General features: G+C 39.3%; 2 protein-coding genes across 4 annotated transcripts in view; one reads left to right on the plus strand and one right to left on the minus strand.

Annotated features, from left to right (window-relative positions):
* The first annotated feature begins 1644 nt into the window (after positions 1–1644).
* On the plus strand, positions 1645–7264 carry LOC306858387 (N-acyl-phosphatidylethanolamine-hydrolyzing phospholipase D-like). Of its 3 annotated transcripts, none has more exons than XM_079398905.1 (5): positions 1645–2776; positions 3303–3537; positions 5398–6044; positions 6222–6336; positions 6918–7264. In XM_079398905.1, exons 1-5 carry the CDS (start codon positions 2667–2669, stop codon positions 7026–7028), a joined length of 1218 nt encoding a protein of 405 aa, XP_079255031.1. In that variant the 5' UTR covers positions 1645–2666; the 3' UTR covers positions 7029–7264. The 3 variants fall into 3 exon arrangements, with proteins under 3 accessions (XP_079255031.1, XP_079255032.1, XP_079255033.1); XM_079398906.1 differs by having other exon boundaries at positions 2736–2839; XM_079398907.1 differs by having other exon boundaries at positions 2768–2889.
* A 4449-nt stretch (positions 7265–11713) lies between these two features.
* Positions 11714–17279, minus strand: part of LOC306858663 (voltage-dependent L-type calcium channel subunit alpha-1C-like) — a 131098-nt gene continuing 125532 nt past the window's right edge. Inside the window, exons 44-48 of the mRNA XM_079399294.1 lie at positions 16005–16121; positions 15066–15187; positions 14869–14966; positions 14447–14791; positions 11714–13373 (exon numbers count right to left, since the gene is read on the minus strand). Of these exons, the coding sequence (XP_079255420.1) occupies positions 13023–13373; positions 14447–14791; positions 14869–14966; positions 15066–15187; positions 16005–16121 (1033 nt within the window). The 3' untranslated portion in view covers positions 11714–13022. The remainder of the gene's footprint in view (positions 13374–14446; positions 14792–14868; positions 14967–15065; positions 15188–16004; positions 16122–17279) is intronic.

The raw sequence follows: 17279 nt of genomic DNA on the forward strand, positions 1-17279 counted from the left end.
TGTGAAGGAACTTATACTTCACTATTCACCTGTAGGTGAGCTGTGAGTTTCAAATAAAGACTTTAAAGCTGTGGTGTAGTGATTATGTCCAACACACTGAGGTGGGATTTGAACCCACAACTCCAATGCCTCCATGTGTGTGATTAACGCGTTTAGCCACTAGCACCACTGTGGCTTTTACGAAGGGTGCTGGCATTTGAGGCACTTTCTTGGATATAATGCAAAATGTGAGATTTTTAACATAAAGATGGGATTTGAACTCAGGACTTTTGCAATTGCAGCTCAACGCTTTACCAACTGAGTTACTAAATGGTGTTTCTGTATTTTTTTTGTTGGGAATATGATAAGCAAAATCTATATAAATATATATTACATTAATAACCAATGAATTTGAACCAAGATTTTTATGCACCAAAGGCAAACAACTATCTTTGAACTACAGGTCTCATTCCTGACTGGTTTTTCTTTTGTGTTTTTGCATAGATATATTGGCCCAAATGGTATAATATGCAGCGGTGGGATTTGAAATCCACAGCTGTAGCTCTACCACATATATGATTAACATGTGTGAGGCATGTTGTATGTTGTTGGCATGTGATAATTTTAACATAAGAATCAGTTGGATTTTAACTCAGGACTTCACAACTGAAAGGCAACAATTTACCTACTGAGCCACAGAGTCTTGGTGGGCTTATTTTATTTTTGAAATATGATTGAAAATCTTTGGATTTGAACTAAATGTTTTATGTACAATAGGCAAACATTTACCCTCTGAGCCACAAATGTCATGGCACGATAGCTTTTCTTTTGTGTTCTCTGTTAGATATATGGACCCAAATTGTTATTATAACATGCAATGGTGTGATTTAAACCCACAACTTAAGGGCATTTGTGTGTGCGATTAACACGTTTAGCCCCTAGCACCACTGTAGCTTTCTCAAGTGCTGGAGTTTGGGGTACTTTGTTACATATAATGGAATACATGAGCATTTTAACATAAGCAATAAGTAAATATAGTATTTACTCATTTGGGGGGGTTGGTTAGGTTTTAGAGCCATGACAGAAGAAGATGCTCAAACAGAAGTCGTCACAGAAACTTCTCTCATCTTCTGAGACTGGTGAGCATTACAGCTCATTTATTATATTTATTCAGTGTGTTCTGACTCATGTCCTGTGTTATAAGCTTATGCTGTTGTAAGTGCAACTGTTAATTTCACATCAGGAAAATATGAATGCCATGTGTGAGACAACTGTTGCTGATACATCAGGAAGAGCACATGGATATGAAAAAAGTTCATTTCCTTCAAGAACAAATAAACACCATTTAACTTTCAATAACACTTCAGACAAGTAGAAGCTGAGATATATACACAAGCCAATGGTTTGTTCCTGGAGTCTCCCCACCCAGCACTGCGGTTGATGTCTCCCTTATTGAATACAACTGGACTGAATTTCCTCATTAGCTGATTAGTAGTGTCCATTACCTGAGCTGAGTATGTTCAAGATGGGAAACATCTAAAATGTCATTATTAAAAAGCATTTTATATGTGTAATAACACAAAACATATGTGGTGGATGGATGCAAAAAAAAGTTTTACAAACTGGCCATTACCAGGTTAAACATCACAACTTTTTGGTAATGTCAACTCTCTAGCAATTTATTATTTTAAGTTACAGTGCATATTCTTATTTCACTCTATGGTACACATCAGTGGTGGAGCCAGAGGGGCGTACACTCCATATTGGTTGCACATCATTGTCAGCTTCACCCTAGGCTGGAAGAGTCTGTATAGGCATTTTTCAGTAATACATTTGTTGACTGATTGCGTTTCCTAACAGCATATGATACATCTCAAATGTTCAAACACTCAAATCTGCATCATTTACACACACGCAGCACACAGTGAAAGCAGACGTGCATGCTTTTCTATGTTCCGCCACATGTTCCTGCCCTCTTGTGGTAAAATATTGCACGTGCATTTAACTTAATAATATCAAAGCTAAACATACGCGATGAATCAGGTACCTGTTGCATAAACATAGCCACCATGTTCAAACTGTGTCTTAAGAACTAGTCTGACTGACTAGAAATTAGCCAATGGGTAGTTACTCTTACCTCTTATTACTCATACCTTTCAGATTTTAATGAGACCAAATCTACCTTTTTGTGTAACTGATTATGACCATTGAAACAGACAACTTGTAAGACTAGCCAATGCAGTTTATCCAGCCTGGCCCTGAATGATATTCTACATCCGATGAATCATATAGAGACAGTAGAGATGTTCAAAAAGGATCAGCAGTGAATTAGTCTGGTCTGGTTTAGCTCGTCGTTCAAACTGGAAATCAGTACACCGCTCATTACAAGGAAACTCTGAAACTTCTTTACAACCAGACCGGCGTTTTTATAGCAAATCTATACGACGCTATTCACATGCACCAAAACAGCGTGTTTTTACGTTTTTTTAACGCGGTTGTTAAAAGTTTTGACTAAGTTACCCCGGCGATATATATAACACTTTAGAAAGAAGCAAAAACGGAAGTAAGCGTTGCGTGCATAAATCTAAGCGGCTTGTTTTTCTGAACCTGTAGCTTCGTAAGAGGCGAACTGTGAGTGTTGACACGTTAAAACTTTCACGCGTTTCGTTTGTAGGTTTTTGTCCCTTATGGCCGCTCTTACATCTGCTCTTCTAGTGATGCGCTTACATCAGAGGCGCGCTCTTGCGCTCGCGACACCGACAAACTCGAGTTTGCTGCTCGCGGAACTGACGCGTCGGTACGTACCTGCGCGACTCAAGACACACGACTGTTATTTGTTTGACAACACAAACCCGCGAATGTATGCGAGCCTTAAATTTTGTGTTTTATAATCTGCTCCTGTGTTCTCAGGTTGGCTATCGACTGTTGTTTTCTCTTCAGATTTAAGGGTGTATTATGTACATGTTAACAAATGTGTTATAACTAACGTTAGACCCTCTGGGTACATAAATGTGGTATACCCTTGTGTACATTTAAATAGTTTTATTTATAAAGAACACGTACTATAAGGTGCATAGTCCAGTGTGCGTCTAAAATGTTGCGGTTAGAGATAAAAAGCGCAGTACAGGCAGTGTATGGGCTATATATATATACAGATAGGAATGTTACCAACAGTAATGCTAATGTGCACAAAGCAACAGAAGTATATGCAGACACATGAGAGTAAATACCAGCCATGTGTGAATAAAGGAGTTTTCTGCAGGAGAGTTGTGTGTTTGTGTAAACTGTTGTGTTCTTAAGTTGCTCAAATGTGTTTTTAACAGGTGCTTGTGCAGTTCAGTGGCTGGTGGGGCGTCCATGGCAGAGAAACCTTTAGTCACAGCAGGGAATAACTTCCCATTGGATTACAGGCAAGAGCAAGATGTTACGTGTTCCAGACGGGACTCTCATGGGTGCTTTGTGAACCCCTGGACAACATGGCAGTTCCCCTCCTATAGCACCATCGCTCGCCTGTTCCTCACAGAGAAGAACAACAGTAATGTTCCCAGTGCCAAAGAGGTACACACACACTCATCAGGAATGCATTGAATCAGCAGTGTGGAATTTAAAATATCACACAAAGGATATTTCTGAGCTTTAAAACATTGATTATTTAAATAAACATTTGGTAGATTAAATAATTTGCATAATTAACAGAATAAACATTTGATTATTTTATTTGTCTCTGGAACTCTAGGGTGTAGAGGATTTTAAAGCAGAAAAATGGCATATTTTATTTCATTATATGCTACAAATAAATTCGCTTTGAAAGGTGAAATATTGTTTCTAAAGGAACATAACTTCAGTATACTGTTACATGAAATTATACATATACAATTATATATTTAAATTTTAAGTTTTATATAAAAATTTATATTTATACATTGTTTAGAATTAAATATTTATATTTTTACCATTTTGTGCATTTATATAAACTGTTACAACATTAGTGAAGTGACATACTGCCAAGTATGGTGACCCATACTCGGAATTCGTGCTCTGCATTTAACCCATCCAATGTGCACACACAGCAGTGAACACACACACACCGTGAACACACACCCGGAGCAGTGGGCAGCCATTTATGCTGCGGCGCCCGGGGAGCAGTTGGGGGTTCGGTGCCTTGCTCAAGGGCACCTCAGTCGTGGTATTGAGGGTGGAGAGAGCGCTGGACATTCACTCCCCCCACCTACAATCCCTGCCGGCCCGAGACTCGAACCCACAACCTTTGGATTACGAGTCCGACTCTCTAACCGTTAGGCCACAACTTCCCCAAATCACATATCACACTGTTTATACCTATTCTTGATTATACATTTCTAAATATAAAATGTAATATACATTTACTTTATATAGAATGTTTACATTTTATATATATATATACACGAAGTTACATATTTACTTTTTAAACATATGTATAATAATTCTAAATGTATAAATTGTAAAAAAAGTATATGTAAATATGAAATATTATTATATGCAATAGTAAATATTATCATTTGTAAATGTGTAATTTTTGTAAATGTGGATATAAAAAGTAATTTCATATAAAGGAAAAATGTACATTGCATTTCCATTTATGCCTTCATAAATATAATTAGGTAGAAAAAGTATATATGTATAATTATGTATATATTTATTGTATATAAACTATAATAATAATAAAGTAAATAAATATTTTATTATTACTATTTTAATAAACTGTTTATATTTTATTATTGTAAAAGTTTACAATGTAAATATTTTATAATTTATACATTTAGAATGATAAATATATAATTATATACTGTATGCACAAATCTAAAATGTAAATGTATTTTAGGCCCGGTTTCACAGATGGGGCTTAGCTTAAGCCAGGACTAGGCTTTAGTTAAATTAAGACATTTAGTTAAATTAAGGCAGCTTTTATAAAAATGTCTTAGAAGAAAACATTACAGGTGTGCATCTTGAGACAGAACAATGTGACTGGCATGTTAGAGCAAGATATTTGTAGTTGAGACAGCTCAAACATGCATTTTAGTCTAGGACTAGCCTTAAGCCTTGTCTGTGAAACCGGGGGTAAATGTTACATTTTATATTCATTAATGTATTTTATTTAATGCATTATAAATAGGTAGAAATGTAAATGTATAATTAAAATGTACATTTGATCTAAATGTCTTTTTAATACAAAATTATACATAAATTAAAATAAAAACAAATTTAAACTATTAATAAAACCTGAAATAATATTCATAAGAAATACATAAATTCATAAGTTAACTGAATTAAACATTTTTAAAAATGTAAATTAATTAAATGTTTTTAATTTTGATCAAAGTAAATCTGAATTTAATTTGAATTTGATGAAAATAAAAATGTTTTATGTTCTATCTTCAGGTTCTGGACCGTGAGTTGCCGATTCAGGAGCCGTATTTTGTGCAGAGGCCAGATCAGTGTGGGCAGACAGGCCCATATGTGAGAGCAACCTGGCTGGGTCATGCCTCTGTACTGGTGGAGATGGAAGGACTGGTGTTTCTGACTGATCCCATGTTTAGCCAGAGAGCCTCTCCAGTGGCCTTCATGGGCCCAAAGCGTTACCGTGACCCACCTTGCACCATAGAACAGCTTCCTCGCCTGGACGCAGTGGTGATCAGTCACACACACTACGATCACCTCGACGCAGACTCTGTGGCAGCTCTGAACGCTCGCTTCGGTTCCGGTTTGCGCTGGTTTGTGCCGCTCGGGTTGGCTGAATGGATGCAGAAGGCAGGCTGTGAGAATGTCACAGAGCTGGACTGGTGGGTTGGCAGCCGCATTCCCGGGCACGACAATGTCACATTTTTTTGCACGCCAGCACAGCACTGGTGCAAACGCACTCCTGTGGATGACAACAAAGCATTGTGGGGAAGCTGGACAATCGTAGGCCCCCATTGTCGTTTCTTCTTCGCTGGGGATACGGGATACTGTTCAGCGTTTAAAGAGATTGGAAAACGCTTTGGACCATTCGACCTGGCTGCCATCCCGATTGGAGCGTACCTGCCCAGGTAAGACTGTAAAGAGCTGTTTGATTCCTAATCCAGTTGTAAAATAAACCTTATTTGATATTATGTATGTTGTTGGCTCCTTAATGAATTACTTTTGGTCCTCTTTTGTTAAAAAAGCTGGTGTGTGCATTTGAAGTACTTTTTGAAGTACATTAATGGTATAACTTGTGTTCTTAGAGGAATCATGAAGTCTCAACATGTGGACCCTGAAGAGGCTGTTCAGATTCACATGGACATTCAGGCCAAAACGTCGCTGGCCATTCACTGGGGGACGTTTGCTTTAGCCTATGAGGTATGAGCCTGTCTGTCTCTCCCAAATGTTCATTCTCTCAGTGTGAATGGCCTCCACTGAGCTGGCCGGCTGTCACTGCTCTGATTGTGTGTGATTGTTGTCCAGCTGTGGTTGGGGAGTCCAGTCTTTGTTGTTATATTGCGTCAGACTTCACTGCTGCGCCTACGCATTCATGCTTCTCTGAGGGAGAGTCTAGCCTGAAGAAGCAGACATTTAGACATTTTTGAGCAGGTTTTCCAGATTAGAGTTACAATAGTTAGCTGATTTATTTAGATGAGCGAACTTGTTTTACTGTGTTTTAGGGTTAGGTCTTGTGTTGCATGTTATATTTATGTTATTCTGAGGATTAATAAGGGGGGAGAACACATTTTTGAGCCTTTATTTAAGCTCTAGGTATTCGGTTAGCATTAGGGATGTTTTGCAGTTCAGGCCCTTTTCATAAGTTTTTTTTTCAGTAGAAAACAGTCAATTTAAACTGTATATATTTTCACAGTATTGCTGTTTTACTGTATTATATATATATAATTTTACAGATTTCAAACTACATGCTGTTCCGTTCTGTTCTTTTTTCTCTCTCTCAGCATTATCTTGACCCTCCAGCACGTTTGAATGAGGCTATGGTGAATCATGGATTGAATCCAGATCTGTTCTTCACTCTTCATCACGGAGAGTCACGGAAGATCAACCACTAGGACACACACTGAACAGAAACTCAGGAAGTATGCAGACACATATATATGATGATGCTCTACACAGGCTGCATGTTTATAAATTATTTTACAGCTGCAGATTGTGCTGATCCAGTGGCTGGACTCTGGATTTAATGCAATATGAATGTTAAAAAATGTATTAGATTTCTATATTGATTTAATATAATTTGTCACTTAAAATATCATGCTGTGACCATAATAAAAGAACATCTGAATTTAACCTCTGCTGATTGGAATAACATTGGACAGGTGAGATCTTACCTGAGGACCTAATCGGTCGTAATCGTTCATAAGGTGCAGAAGAACCAAACCTTAGGAAATTCAATTTATTTGCAATTGTTTAATAACATCATTCCTCAGATAAAAATGCAATATTACAGGAATATACAGCAGAGATTAATTTAAAACTTCCTGTCAAGAACCATACAATCTAAAGATATTTTTTAGTTTTTATTTACTGGTAGCGTGCGTTATAAGCAAGACACACTCTGTCACCAAAGACAGACTGACAGATACAGATACAAACTGTACAATCACTTATTTACAAATCCAATTTTTTTTTTTTTTTTTTTTTCGTTTCACTTTTTTTTGAAAATAGGAGTAGAAAAAGTGATTGAATCTTCAGATTTACGTAGCGTATTCTTTTTCAAATCTAAATGAACAAATGAAAGAATGATGAAATGAAACAAAAGAGTCTCAGCAAAAGTAGAGGAGGGAATGACAGACCATGCAGACGTCTCACAGAGTTCTCAATAACACCTGGGGTCTAAACTCCATTAAATAGTTCAAAATGTGAATGACCTCTGACGGTGTTTCGTGAGCGACCTGAATGATCAGCACTGATGCCTTCAAATTCTACCAAAAGCACGACACGCATCTAATTTTAATTCAGCTCGTTAATCTAACAAACAGCTCAGGACCTCGAGACTACGCTTCCCGTCCGTCAATCAAACCTATCGAAGCTGCTCGTGTGGTCACCCAAAATAAAGCAATCAAGACGATCCGCTCAAAGATTCCTCCCTTCGCGAGTCTTAAGTGGTTAAACGCAAACCGAACTGCCTCCGACTGCAGGAAAATAGTGTAATGCAGATTCAGGTTACAGCCTCTATAACAGAAAGGATTGCGGACTGCATCGGTAGACGAGTGAGCGTCAGGGAATCGACTCCCTCAGCCCTGCCACCCATTAGAGAAAAAGAGACGCAACAAATCAAGTCCCGAGCTCAACGCTATCAAACAGAGCATTACTTCCATCTCTGCAGAAAGAAAGCAGGATGTGGTAAAGAATAAGTTGTTAAAAGGTTCACTCATACATGGAGATTTGTGCAATATTACCTCTTTGAGCTCCTCATTATAATCGTTACCTTTCCGCCCATCATCTTCTGTCTCTAGTGCTACAATCGCTGGGTGGAACTAGAGGTGGGGAAATGCCACTTGAAAACCTCAAATTGGTTCATATAAATGGTTTTGCATTTCCCTTCCCCACAGTTGGGGTTTTGAATGCAATCAGTGCACTAAAAAACACTGAAGAGCCGTCTTACCTACTGCAGGAGACAGCCTGAACAAATCTGCATTAATTATCGTCCCACCTGTGGAAATGAAACTATGGCAAGATTGACGTTTTGAGCTTAGGGCGAAATTAATATTTACACGACAGCTAAAATCTATGCATAAATTCATCCTTTACTTGGATTATGTGTACGACGTGTCAAACTAAACGTGGTTTAAATGTGCAAATTGTGATTATTGCATCACCACCTTAGCTTTTAGTTTATCATTAAAACTCATTAACGCACTACATTAACTTATAATATCAAATTAACAGTCATATAAAGGAGGACATTAGAGATACGTGCTACACAAAGGTTAAACCAGAGGGCAGACATTGCACCTGTCCAGGCTTTCTCTGGGTCAAAGGTCAACCCCATGGCACGTTCCTTCAGTCTGACACATGCAGAATTGGCATACGAACACGAATAAACCCAGAAACACCGGACGGCCCGAATGCTGATGCTTGAACTACACATTCCTTAATAAATCCACTAACATTTTGTGTTCGTGCAATACTGGGTTTATCCAAATAAAACAAACACTAAAGATAAAAAAAACCCTGCGCTGTAAAGTGTTGTGAACTTGAATGGTTGCTGCTCATTTGATGTCCAAAGTTTACTCTTTTCTAAGGGGTTTATATTTCCAAAAATATTCAGCATTAAATGCTTTAAACCATTTTTTTCAATATATTCTTTTTTTCATTGGGGAAACTTGTGCACGCTGCTGCTACAGATGGCAAACTAAATACAAGCCACAATCAATCAAAGTCCATCAGAAGAGCAACCTACACTTCCCCTGCTGAAATGTCATCCATTACCTCACCGACATTCCCTACAACCAGTGCGAAATATCTCAACTTCCATCTGATAAATAGTTCTCATATATTAAAATATAGAAAATAACTTCTGATTCTCTGAGAGAAGAAAAGCTACATTACAACCATTTGGGCAAAAACCTCACTGAGCAACTAAGAAAATATTCAGTCAAATATTTGGTCCATTTCCCCAAGGCCTGAGCAGACAGCTCTCTGTGTTCATTCATTTGCGGTTTCATTCCACAGAGGCGCTGCTTTTGTGTCATGAAAGCTTGTGACTTTTCCACACTGTTCTATCTTGTGCAGGGGCTCGGAGGGGAACGTGATGTGTTGATCTGAATAAAGCAGCTGTGAAAAAGCCCTCGGATTCAAAATCACAAGATTAATCTCATTGCACTCCTCCCTCAGCAAAAACCCCCAACCATCCTGCTTAAAACAGGCCAGACGAGCGGAGTTTCAAAAGGAGCTACTGCGGTGAACACGAATGATTTACTCTATATTTCTCTATCATAAATTTAATTTCTATCTATACGTAGTCACTACATACATTCTCAAGCACGGTTGTGTGTAACCATTTTAACCCTGACATTCAGCAGATATAGATGAGTTTATATTGTCTCTTCTCATGTGTTAATTCTTTTCTATAAGTCTATAAAAATATACAATCATTGGCTAATGAAGGGAGAGGAGGACTCCGTCCGCTAGGTCGATTCTTTAGACTTCATGCAAACGAGAACAAAAAAATTCAAACTTAGCATCCAGATCCATTATTTCCAACCTAAATCTCCTCGCCGAACACAGATTGTCCATGAGACTTGAGAAATGAAAGGGGATTTCTAACGTTTCCGCTTGCAGCCTAATACTGAGAATTAATGTGCATGACCAACTATTTAAAATGAGCCCGTTCACCGGCGCACGGGTGCCGTAATAAAACGCCTTCACTGTGATGTCTGCCGAAGAAAGGACAAGGAGGGTGAGCGAATGAAAAGATAAAGGGGGGAAAAGCGAGAGTGAAAGAGAGAGAGCTGCTCTTGCGTATCATGCACCTTTCAGCTGAGCACAAGATATGCAAAATCATTTTCACACCGAGACGCTTCTCTCCTCCGTCTGTATTTACATCTTCACTCCTCGTCATCAGTGTTTCCTCAATGTTTAAAAATGAAAACAACTAAAAAAAATTGTTACTCAAAACACTTGGCACACCAAAAGAATCCTCATGCAGAAATAATTGAAACCAACAGAAGAAAAACATCGAACCAAACTGACCCGCACAAGATTATTTCAAAATACTCTACTCAAATGCACCCGATTTCAAGTATGACAGGTTTCTTCAATTTAAAGTTCTGTAACTTAATACACAACAGTGAATATATTTCTCTCTGTATCTTAGATTTTTGTACAGCTGTAGTTCTGAAGGAAACTGTTGTACAGTCAAAGTTATTGCATTGTTTTTGCATATCTTGTGGTATGCAAGCACATACGCATGCACACACGCACTCATCCTGCATATACTAACACGAACACCACACAAACGCGCTTGGAGAAACTCGCACACGTACACAACCAAGGCCTCGAAATATGCCTGGGGCAGCCTCACAATGACATATGGCACGTGTGTGTAGGAGATATGAGGGTGTGGTGGCGGCTTTGGAACAGAGCAGGTGGGTTCTGGCTACATTTGTCATGTTTTTTTCACAAGCTTTGCATCGTCCTCAGAGCAGAGACCTCCTGTAAACATTCAGGAACTAAATCAACCAAAAAACAAAACAAAACAAATAGCACAGGACTGGAGACTGAGATCGAATGCGATGTTCGAGGCCTGGAACCAAATGCCAGGACGCTCTGTAGAAAGTGAAGAGTCAGCTAGACAAAAATAGTCTATGATCTATTCATACATGGAAAGAGAAATTCATATCATCTGAAGTAGAGTGCAAAACGGTGACAGAACTTCTAACCCGGTCTAGTGTGGCACAAACAGAGAGACGCCTGGAAGTGGATTGGTCAGGTTTCTCATCAGCGCATGTGTTTAAGGGACACACTCCATCCCGTCGACACATTACCAACACAATGCTAACGCTTCAACACCTTATTTGCATAATAGATCGATAAGTAGTTCTCTGTGTGTCTGCCAAACTGCATGGAAACAGTGTTAAACACAGCAGAAAAATATCCTTAACAATAATAGTAATTATAATAATAGCAATCAATAACATTGTATGATGATGACACTGCTGATGTAGGTACTTTCATAATGATGGTCATATATTTAGCCCTGTGTGAACTACATTAGAGTTAGTTTTTTTTTAAATGATGCGCTACCCAGACATCCCTGAATACTCCACCCTTCCTCTCCTCAAAGTGCACCTTTACTGACCTTCAGAAGATCTGCTGTTTCCTGTGTCGAGCAGGTGGGATCATGACAGAATCGCAGCTGTCGGCTGAATGTTTCTGGAGATCAGCAGTGAAGAAACATCAGTAGTTTCAGAGCAAACATGAGTCCGATCCAACAGCAGCCATGAGACCTGTCAGTGCTACCTGCGTCCAGGTGACTGACACTGCTCATTTACAGCTTGTGAGCTACCAATAAACATTGTGAGAGAGACCGAACCCCCGGCGGAACACACTTCACCTCTGACAGGAATAAATAAATAAATAATTTTTTTTGTGTGTGTCTGTAAGAGGCATTAGATTCACAACACTGCATCTGGCATAAACATCTTAAACGCCTTCAATAATAATAATAATAATTTAAGAAAAAAAACTGTGCAATCCAAGATAAACAACATTATAAACACTAAATGCTGGAAAATAAAAAAGGAAATAAAACCTGAAGCAGATCTGGAATAAAAGGCCACTGATGCAATGACCCGTACCTTGCACAGCTAGCAGTTACCTGAAAGCCGTAACGGTACACAAGAAAGAAAGCAATTCAGAGAGTTCAGTCTTCCGCTGATAAAAGGAAAAGCTATGTGCAGGCTTAACTAGAGAAATCAAATCCAAAAAAAGCAGCAAAAATCATCAACTGAACACAAAAGAAAGCCGTAAAGGAGAAGGATGACGTGAGGGAGCTTGCAGACGACACTTCTCCTGATGAACGAATGGATGGACGGACAGACAGCCCCGTGAAAGGAAAGGGAGAGCCACTCCAATGTGTCCTTCTGAACATCTCTCGAACCCATGACGACCCCCGGGCGGCAAATTCCCGACACGGCCCTCAAGATCCACCTGCTCGGCACCGAGCGTCCACGCTGATTCTGCGGCTCTCGAATCCTACCGCCACACACAGGTCAGCGCAAACTCCCACTGCTTGAGCAACAACAGCGCATCTTTTCCCTTCATTCCCTGCTCGGTCAGGGTTTTGTTTCCTTACTGCAATCAAGGTTGTGAGAACTGTGAGGCACTTTAGAAACACAAACATGTACACACGCCTACTCGCTCGTGCTCTTGCAAACACACGGACGAACTAAAAACCAACTTGGTCTCAGCTAAGCAGAATGGCCTTATACCCCTACGGTAGGTACACGCAACAGACGGGTCAGACTGCAGGACAGCAGTGTCCTCAGAGAGAGCTGGGCTAAGACACAGGAAGTCCTCCGTTGCTGCTGCTGTTCCCCCTACAAACTGGTCACGCACTCCATGTCCTCGTCCTCCAACAGAGTGCTGTTCTGCTGCCCCGCCCCTTCGGAGCACTCTAGCTCTGCCCCCAGCAGCTCGTCGGAGCCCGTGGCGGTCGAAAGGCCCAGCGCATGGCTGCAACGGGACTCCTGCGAGCCAGTGTCTCTGCACTGTATGAAGGGTAGCAGGTTTCCGTTGGCGTTGGGCGGCGCGTTGGCATTGAGAATGTTGTCGGCGGCGTTCTCCATCTCCTCCATGGTCATGTCGCAGGCGTCCGCTAGTTCCTGCTTTGCTACCTGGATGAAGGTGGGATCCTGTGCATAGCGACCCAAACCCTCGGATATCAACACCTGAACAAAGAAAGAAAAATTACTTTTCAAAGCTTTATACTCTTAAAACTAAAGGTTCCTTAAGGGTGTTTTTGCAGTGAAAAGGTCTTAAAAGAACCATTCTTTACTTAGTGTAAGGAAAATTTTGGTAAATTTTTTTTTTTGTCTATAGAAGTGATGTGCGATGGAAAGGATCTGCGTATGCTTAAGATCGTTTCAAACTCGTGAGACCTACGTTCATCTTCGGAACACAAATAAAGATAATTTTGATGGAATCTGAGAGCGCTCAGACCCTCCCATAGACGGCAAGGGTCCTTACACGATCAAGGTCCAGAAACGTAGCAAGAAGATAAAATAATCTTATGTGAGATCAGTGGTTCAACCGTAATTTTACGAAGCTACGAGAATACTTTTTGTATGCAAAGAAAACAAAACGAATGACTTTATTCAACAGTTCGTCTCCTCTACGTCACCCTAGTGCCATTTTGGAGAATAGCCACTGAACGCAAACTGCGTACGTTCTTCTGTGTCAGCCTCACCGCACGGATACGTCTTCTATGCATATATTTACGCTTTGATTTGAACAAAAACAGCGCATCCGGTATGCGGCTAACACAGAAGAGCGTACACAGTTTCTGTCCAGTGGATATTCTCCAAAATGGCGCTAGGGTGATGCGGAGGAGACGAATTTGAATAAAGTTGGGGTTTTTTTCTTTTGCACACAAAAAGTATTCTCGTAGCTTCATAACGTTACAGTTGAACCACTGATGTCACATGGACTTTTTTAACAATATCCTTACTAACTTTCTGGGCCTTGAACGTGGTAGTTGCATTGCCGTCTATGGAGGGTCAGAAAGCTCTCAGATTTCATCAAGATGAACGAAGGTCTTATGGATTTGGAATGACATGAGGGTGAGTAATTAATGACAGAATTTTCATTTTTGGGTGAACTATCCCTTTAAATATGCAGTTTTGGATGTTTTCTATCCACAAGTATGAAGATGACAAGTTTTGCAATCAAAATAGCCCTAAATCTCAAAAAATGATTAGTGCAATGGTTTTGTCTGTAGTGTCTTTAAGAAAATGCAGCTTACGGCCTCCACGAGGCTGCCGGCGCTCCCGTGTGACAGGGATGTGGAGTCTCTGCGTGTGACCGGAGGAACCGTGAGGGACACGGGTCGCTGCGTCCTCTGCACACTCCTGCTGTGGTTGCCGTTACTGTCACTGTACCATGAGCTGCAGTTCACAGACGGCATGCTGCTGTTGAGTTTCTCGTAAGATCCGCTACCATCCAGCCGCAGAGACGGAACGGGCTGGTAGCATGGCCCTCCCCCGCCACGGCCGCTGGGACTCGCAGGAGGTGTGGAGCACAGACGCGTGAACAGGGTCGGAGAATGACTCCGTCTCAGCAAGGGACTCAACCCCGCCACAGCAAGAGCCTTTGAAAAACACATGAATAAGCGAAAATACAAAAAAAAAAAAACTTGTGTGGGTGTGTGTGCGCACATAAGCTCACCTGATGATGCACTAGATGCAGTGGTAGTGCTGTTTTCTGAGAAACATCAGGTCTGTTATGTTTTCTCAGACACTCCAAGTGAAAGGAAGACCGTCGACCTGTATTGAAAAGTAAATAAGCACTCGACTTCAGCGTCACATTTGAAGCAAAACTAATGACTGTACTGACTTGTATTCTGAATGTGTGCGAGTATGTACCCAGTGCAGTGGGGCAGAGAAAGGCCCGTCTTCGTGGAGACTGCCACGGCCTCCTCTCTTCCCCTACATCCGCCTCCACCATTGGAGCCAATTGCTTGCTCTCTTCATCCTGAAATTCCAGCCTGCACCCCGCACACACACATTCAAAATATTAAAATATTATTCTTTCTAGGAGCCTGAATCTCACAATACTGTCAAGTCTGGGTCAAAATATACCCCCAAAAAAGAATAAGAAATTACATTTTGCAAATGTTGAAAAGATTTTCATTTTTGAAAGAAGTCTCTTATGCTCACCAAGGCTGCATTTATTTGATCGAAAATCCAGTAAACAGGAATATGGTCAAATATTATTACCATTTAAAATAACACTTTTCTATTTGAATATATTTTCAAATGTCATTTATTTCTGTGATGCAAGGTGGAATTTTCAGAAGCCATTACTGCAGTCTTCAGTGTCACATGATCAATGTTGAGAACAGTTGCACTGCTAAATATTTATAAATATTTTTTAATTTTTTTTTAATAAAGTAATTATTAATTTATTTGAAATAAAATTTTTGTAACATTATAAATGTATACTATAAATGTTTATTCTCACTTTTGATTAATTTAATGCATCCTTGCTGAATAAAAGTATTTATTTCAAAAAATCTTTCTGACCTCAAATATATATATATTTTTTAAATTGACTAAATGTATATATAATGAATATTGATTCATATCAAATGAATTCTGTTTTTAGGATCATTATGACCACAGCACTACAGTACAGCTGTTTGGAAGGCACTATTAATATGAGGGGGTCAGATTTGGCAACTTCTACTAAACCATTTTAGAAAGAAAATGAGCTAAGCATTAAACTGTATCTCGCACCTTCCTGTGGCTTATTGTTGTATTAAATATTCTGATATGAATTAAAACAGATGAATGCAGTATTACATGTCCATTGAGAGCATGGTCTGATCTCTCTCATCTAGAAATGTTTCATCGTACGTCTCATCTGTAGATGCTTCTTCTCGCCGTATTATAGGGAGACGACTGTCACTGGAATCAGAGCTTCACAAAACACACAGGTGAACCATAAGCATATTGCACATCTTTATCATCTGAAAGGCTTCAGAAAGTGAGGAAAGCTCACCTATACAGATAACAGCGGTTACTCTCTCCTCAAGCTCTCATAAGGATGTGAACACAAACAACTATAGCAGCTTAAGGTTTGATGATTGATGTCTAACAAACCTTACAGTTTTAACTGGTTGTGTCACATTACAGAAGCACTGCTATTATTTTTTGCATAGAAACCTTATGATATTAGATTTAAGAGGAGAACAGGTTTGTCAAGGGGCACTTCATAAAGACTGCAGTTCTCTAACATAAATAAGTGCATATCCTGTTCCTAGGATTGTGCTGCATCTGTATGTCCAGTTTAATAGCTGTCAGAGCTGCTTGTGAAATTGATGCTTTTGTTTTTTGGTCTAAATGAAGAGCCCCTCCACTACAGCCTGGAAATGACCAGCAGGATGAGCTTCAAAACAAACAATTACATGGCCTAGCAGAGCGCTTCTCAACTGGTGTGTCACAAAGAACAATGATTGAAAACGTACATGAAATCTAATGCAGCTAAACATATATATAAATATGCTTGGTTATGATAAACAGGCTACCATTTTATATTACAAAATAAATAAGCTTACCTTATATGTTTTGTTGATGTTAAGGGGGCTGCAGACAATCTTTTGCAGACAAAGTATTCTTTTACTATTACTTATATACTACAGTGTTTGTTAATATTTTCAATTATCTTTTTATAATTGTATTTATTTTAAGTTTGAGTAATAGTGTTATGCATAATTTTGTTGAAAATATTCAAATTGCTAAAACTACCCGGTCCTGCAGATATGCGTTATTCAACATCAAGAAGGTCAGGCCCTTTCTTTCTTTCCTTTCTTTCAGGCAGGCAAAGCCTGGTGCAAGTGCACCAAGGGCAAAAGCTGCTTTGAACACAAAGGATGGTCACAACAAATGTTGATTTAATTTAGTTAATAGAAGTTAATTGATAAAGAAAATCTATTTATTAGACATTATTTATTTATTAGACATTATTACATTATTTTTGACAGCATCCTCATTTTACAGCATTTTTATACAAGAGCCTAAATGTTTTGCTGTAATATAACATTTTTGTTATTTCAGTTTTTATTTTTTAAGTTATAT

Source organism: Barbus barbus (assembly GCF_936440315.1).
Source record: "Barbus barbus genome assembly, chromosome: 39".
Taxonomy (NCBI): Eukaryota; Metazoa; Chordata; class Actinopteri; order Cypriniformes; family Cyprinidae; genus Barbus; species Barbus barbus.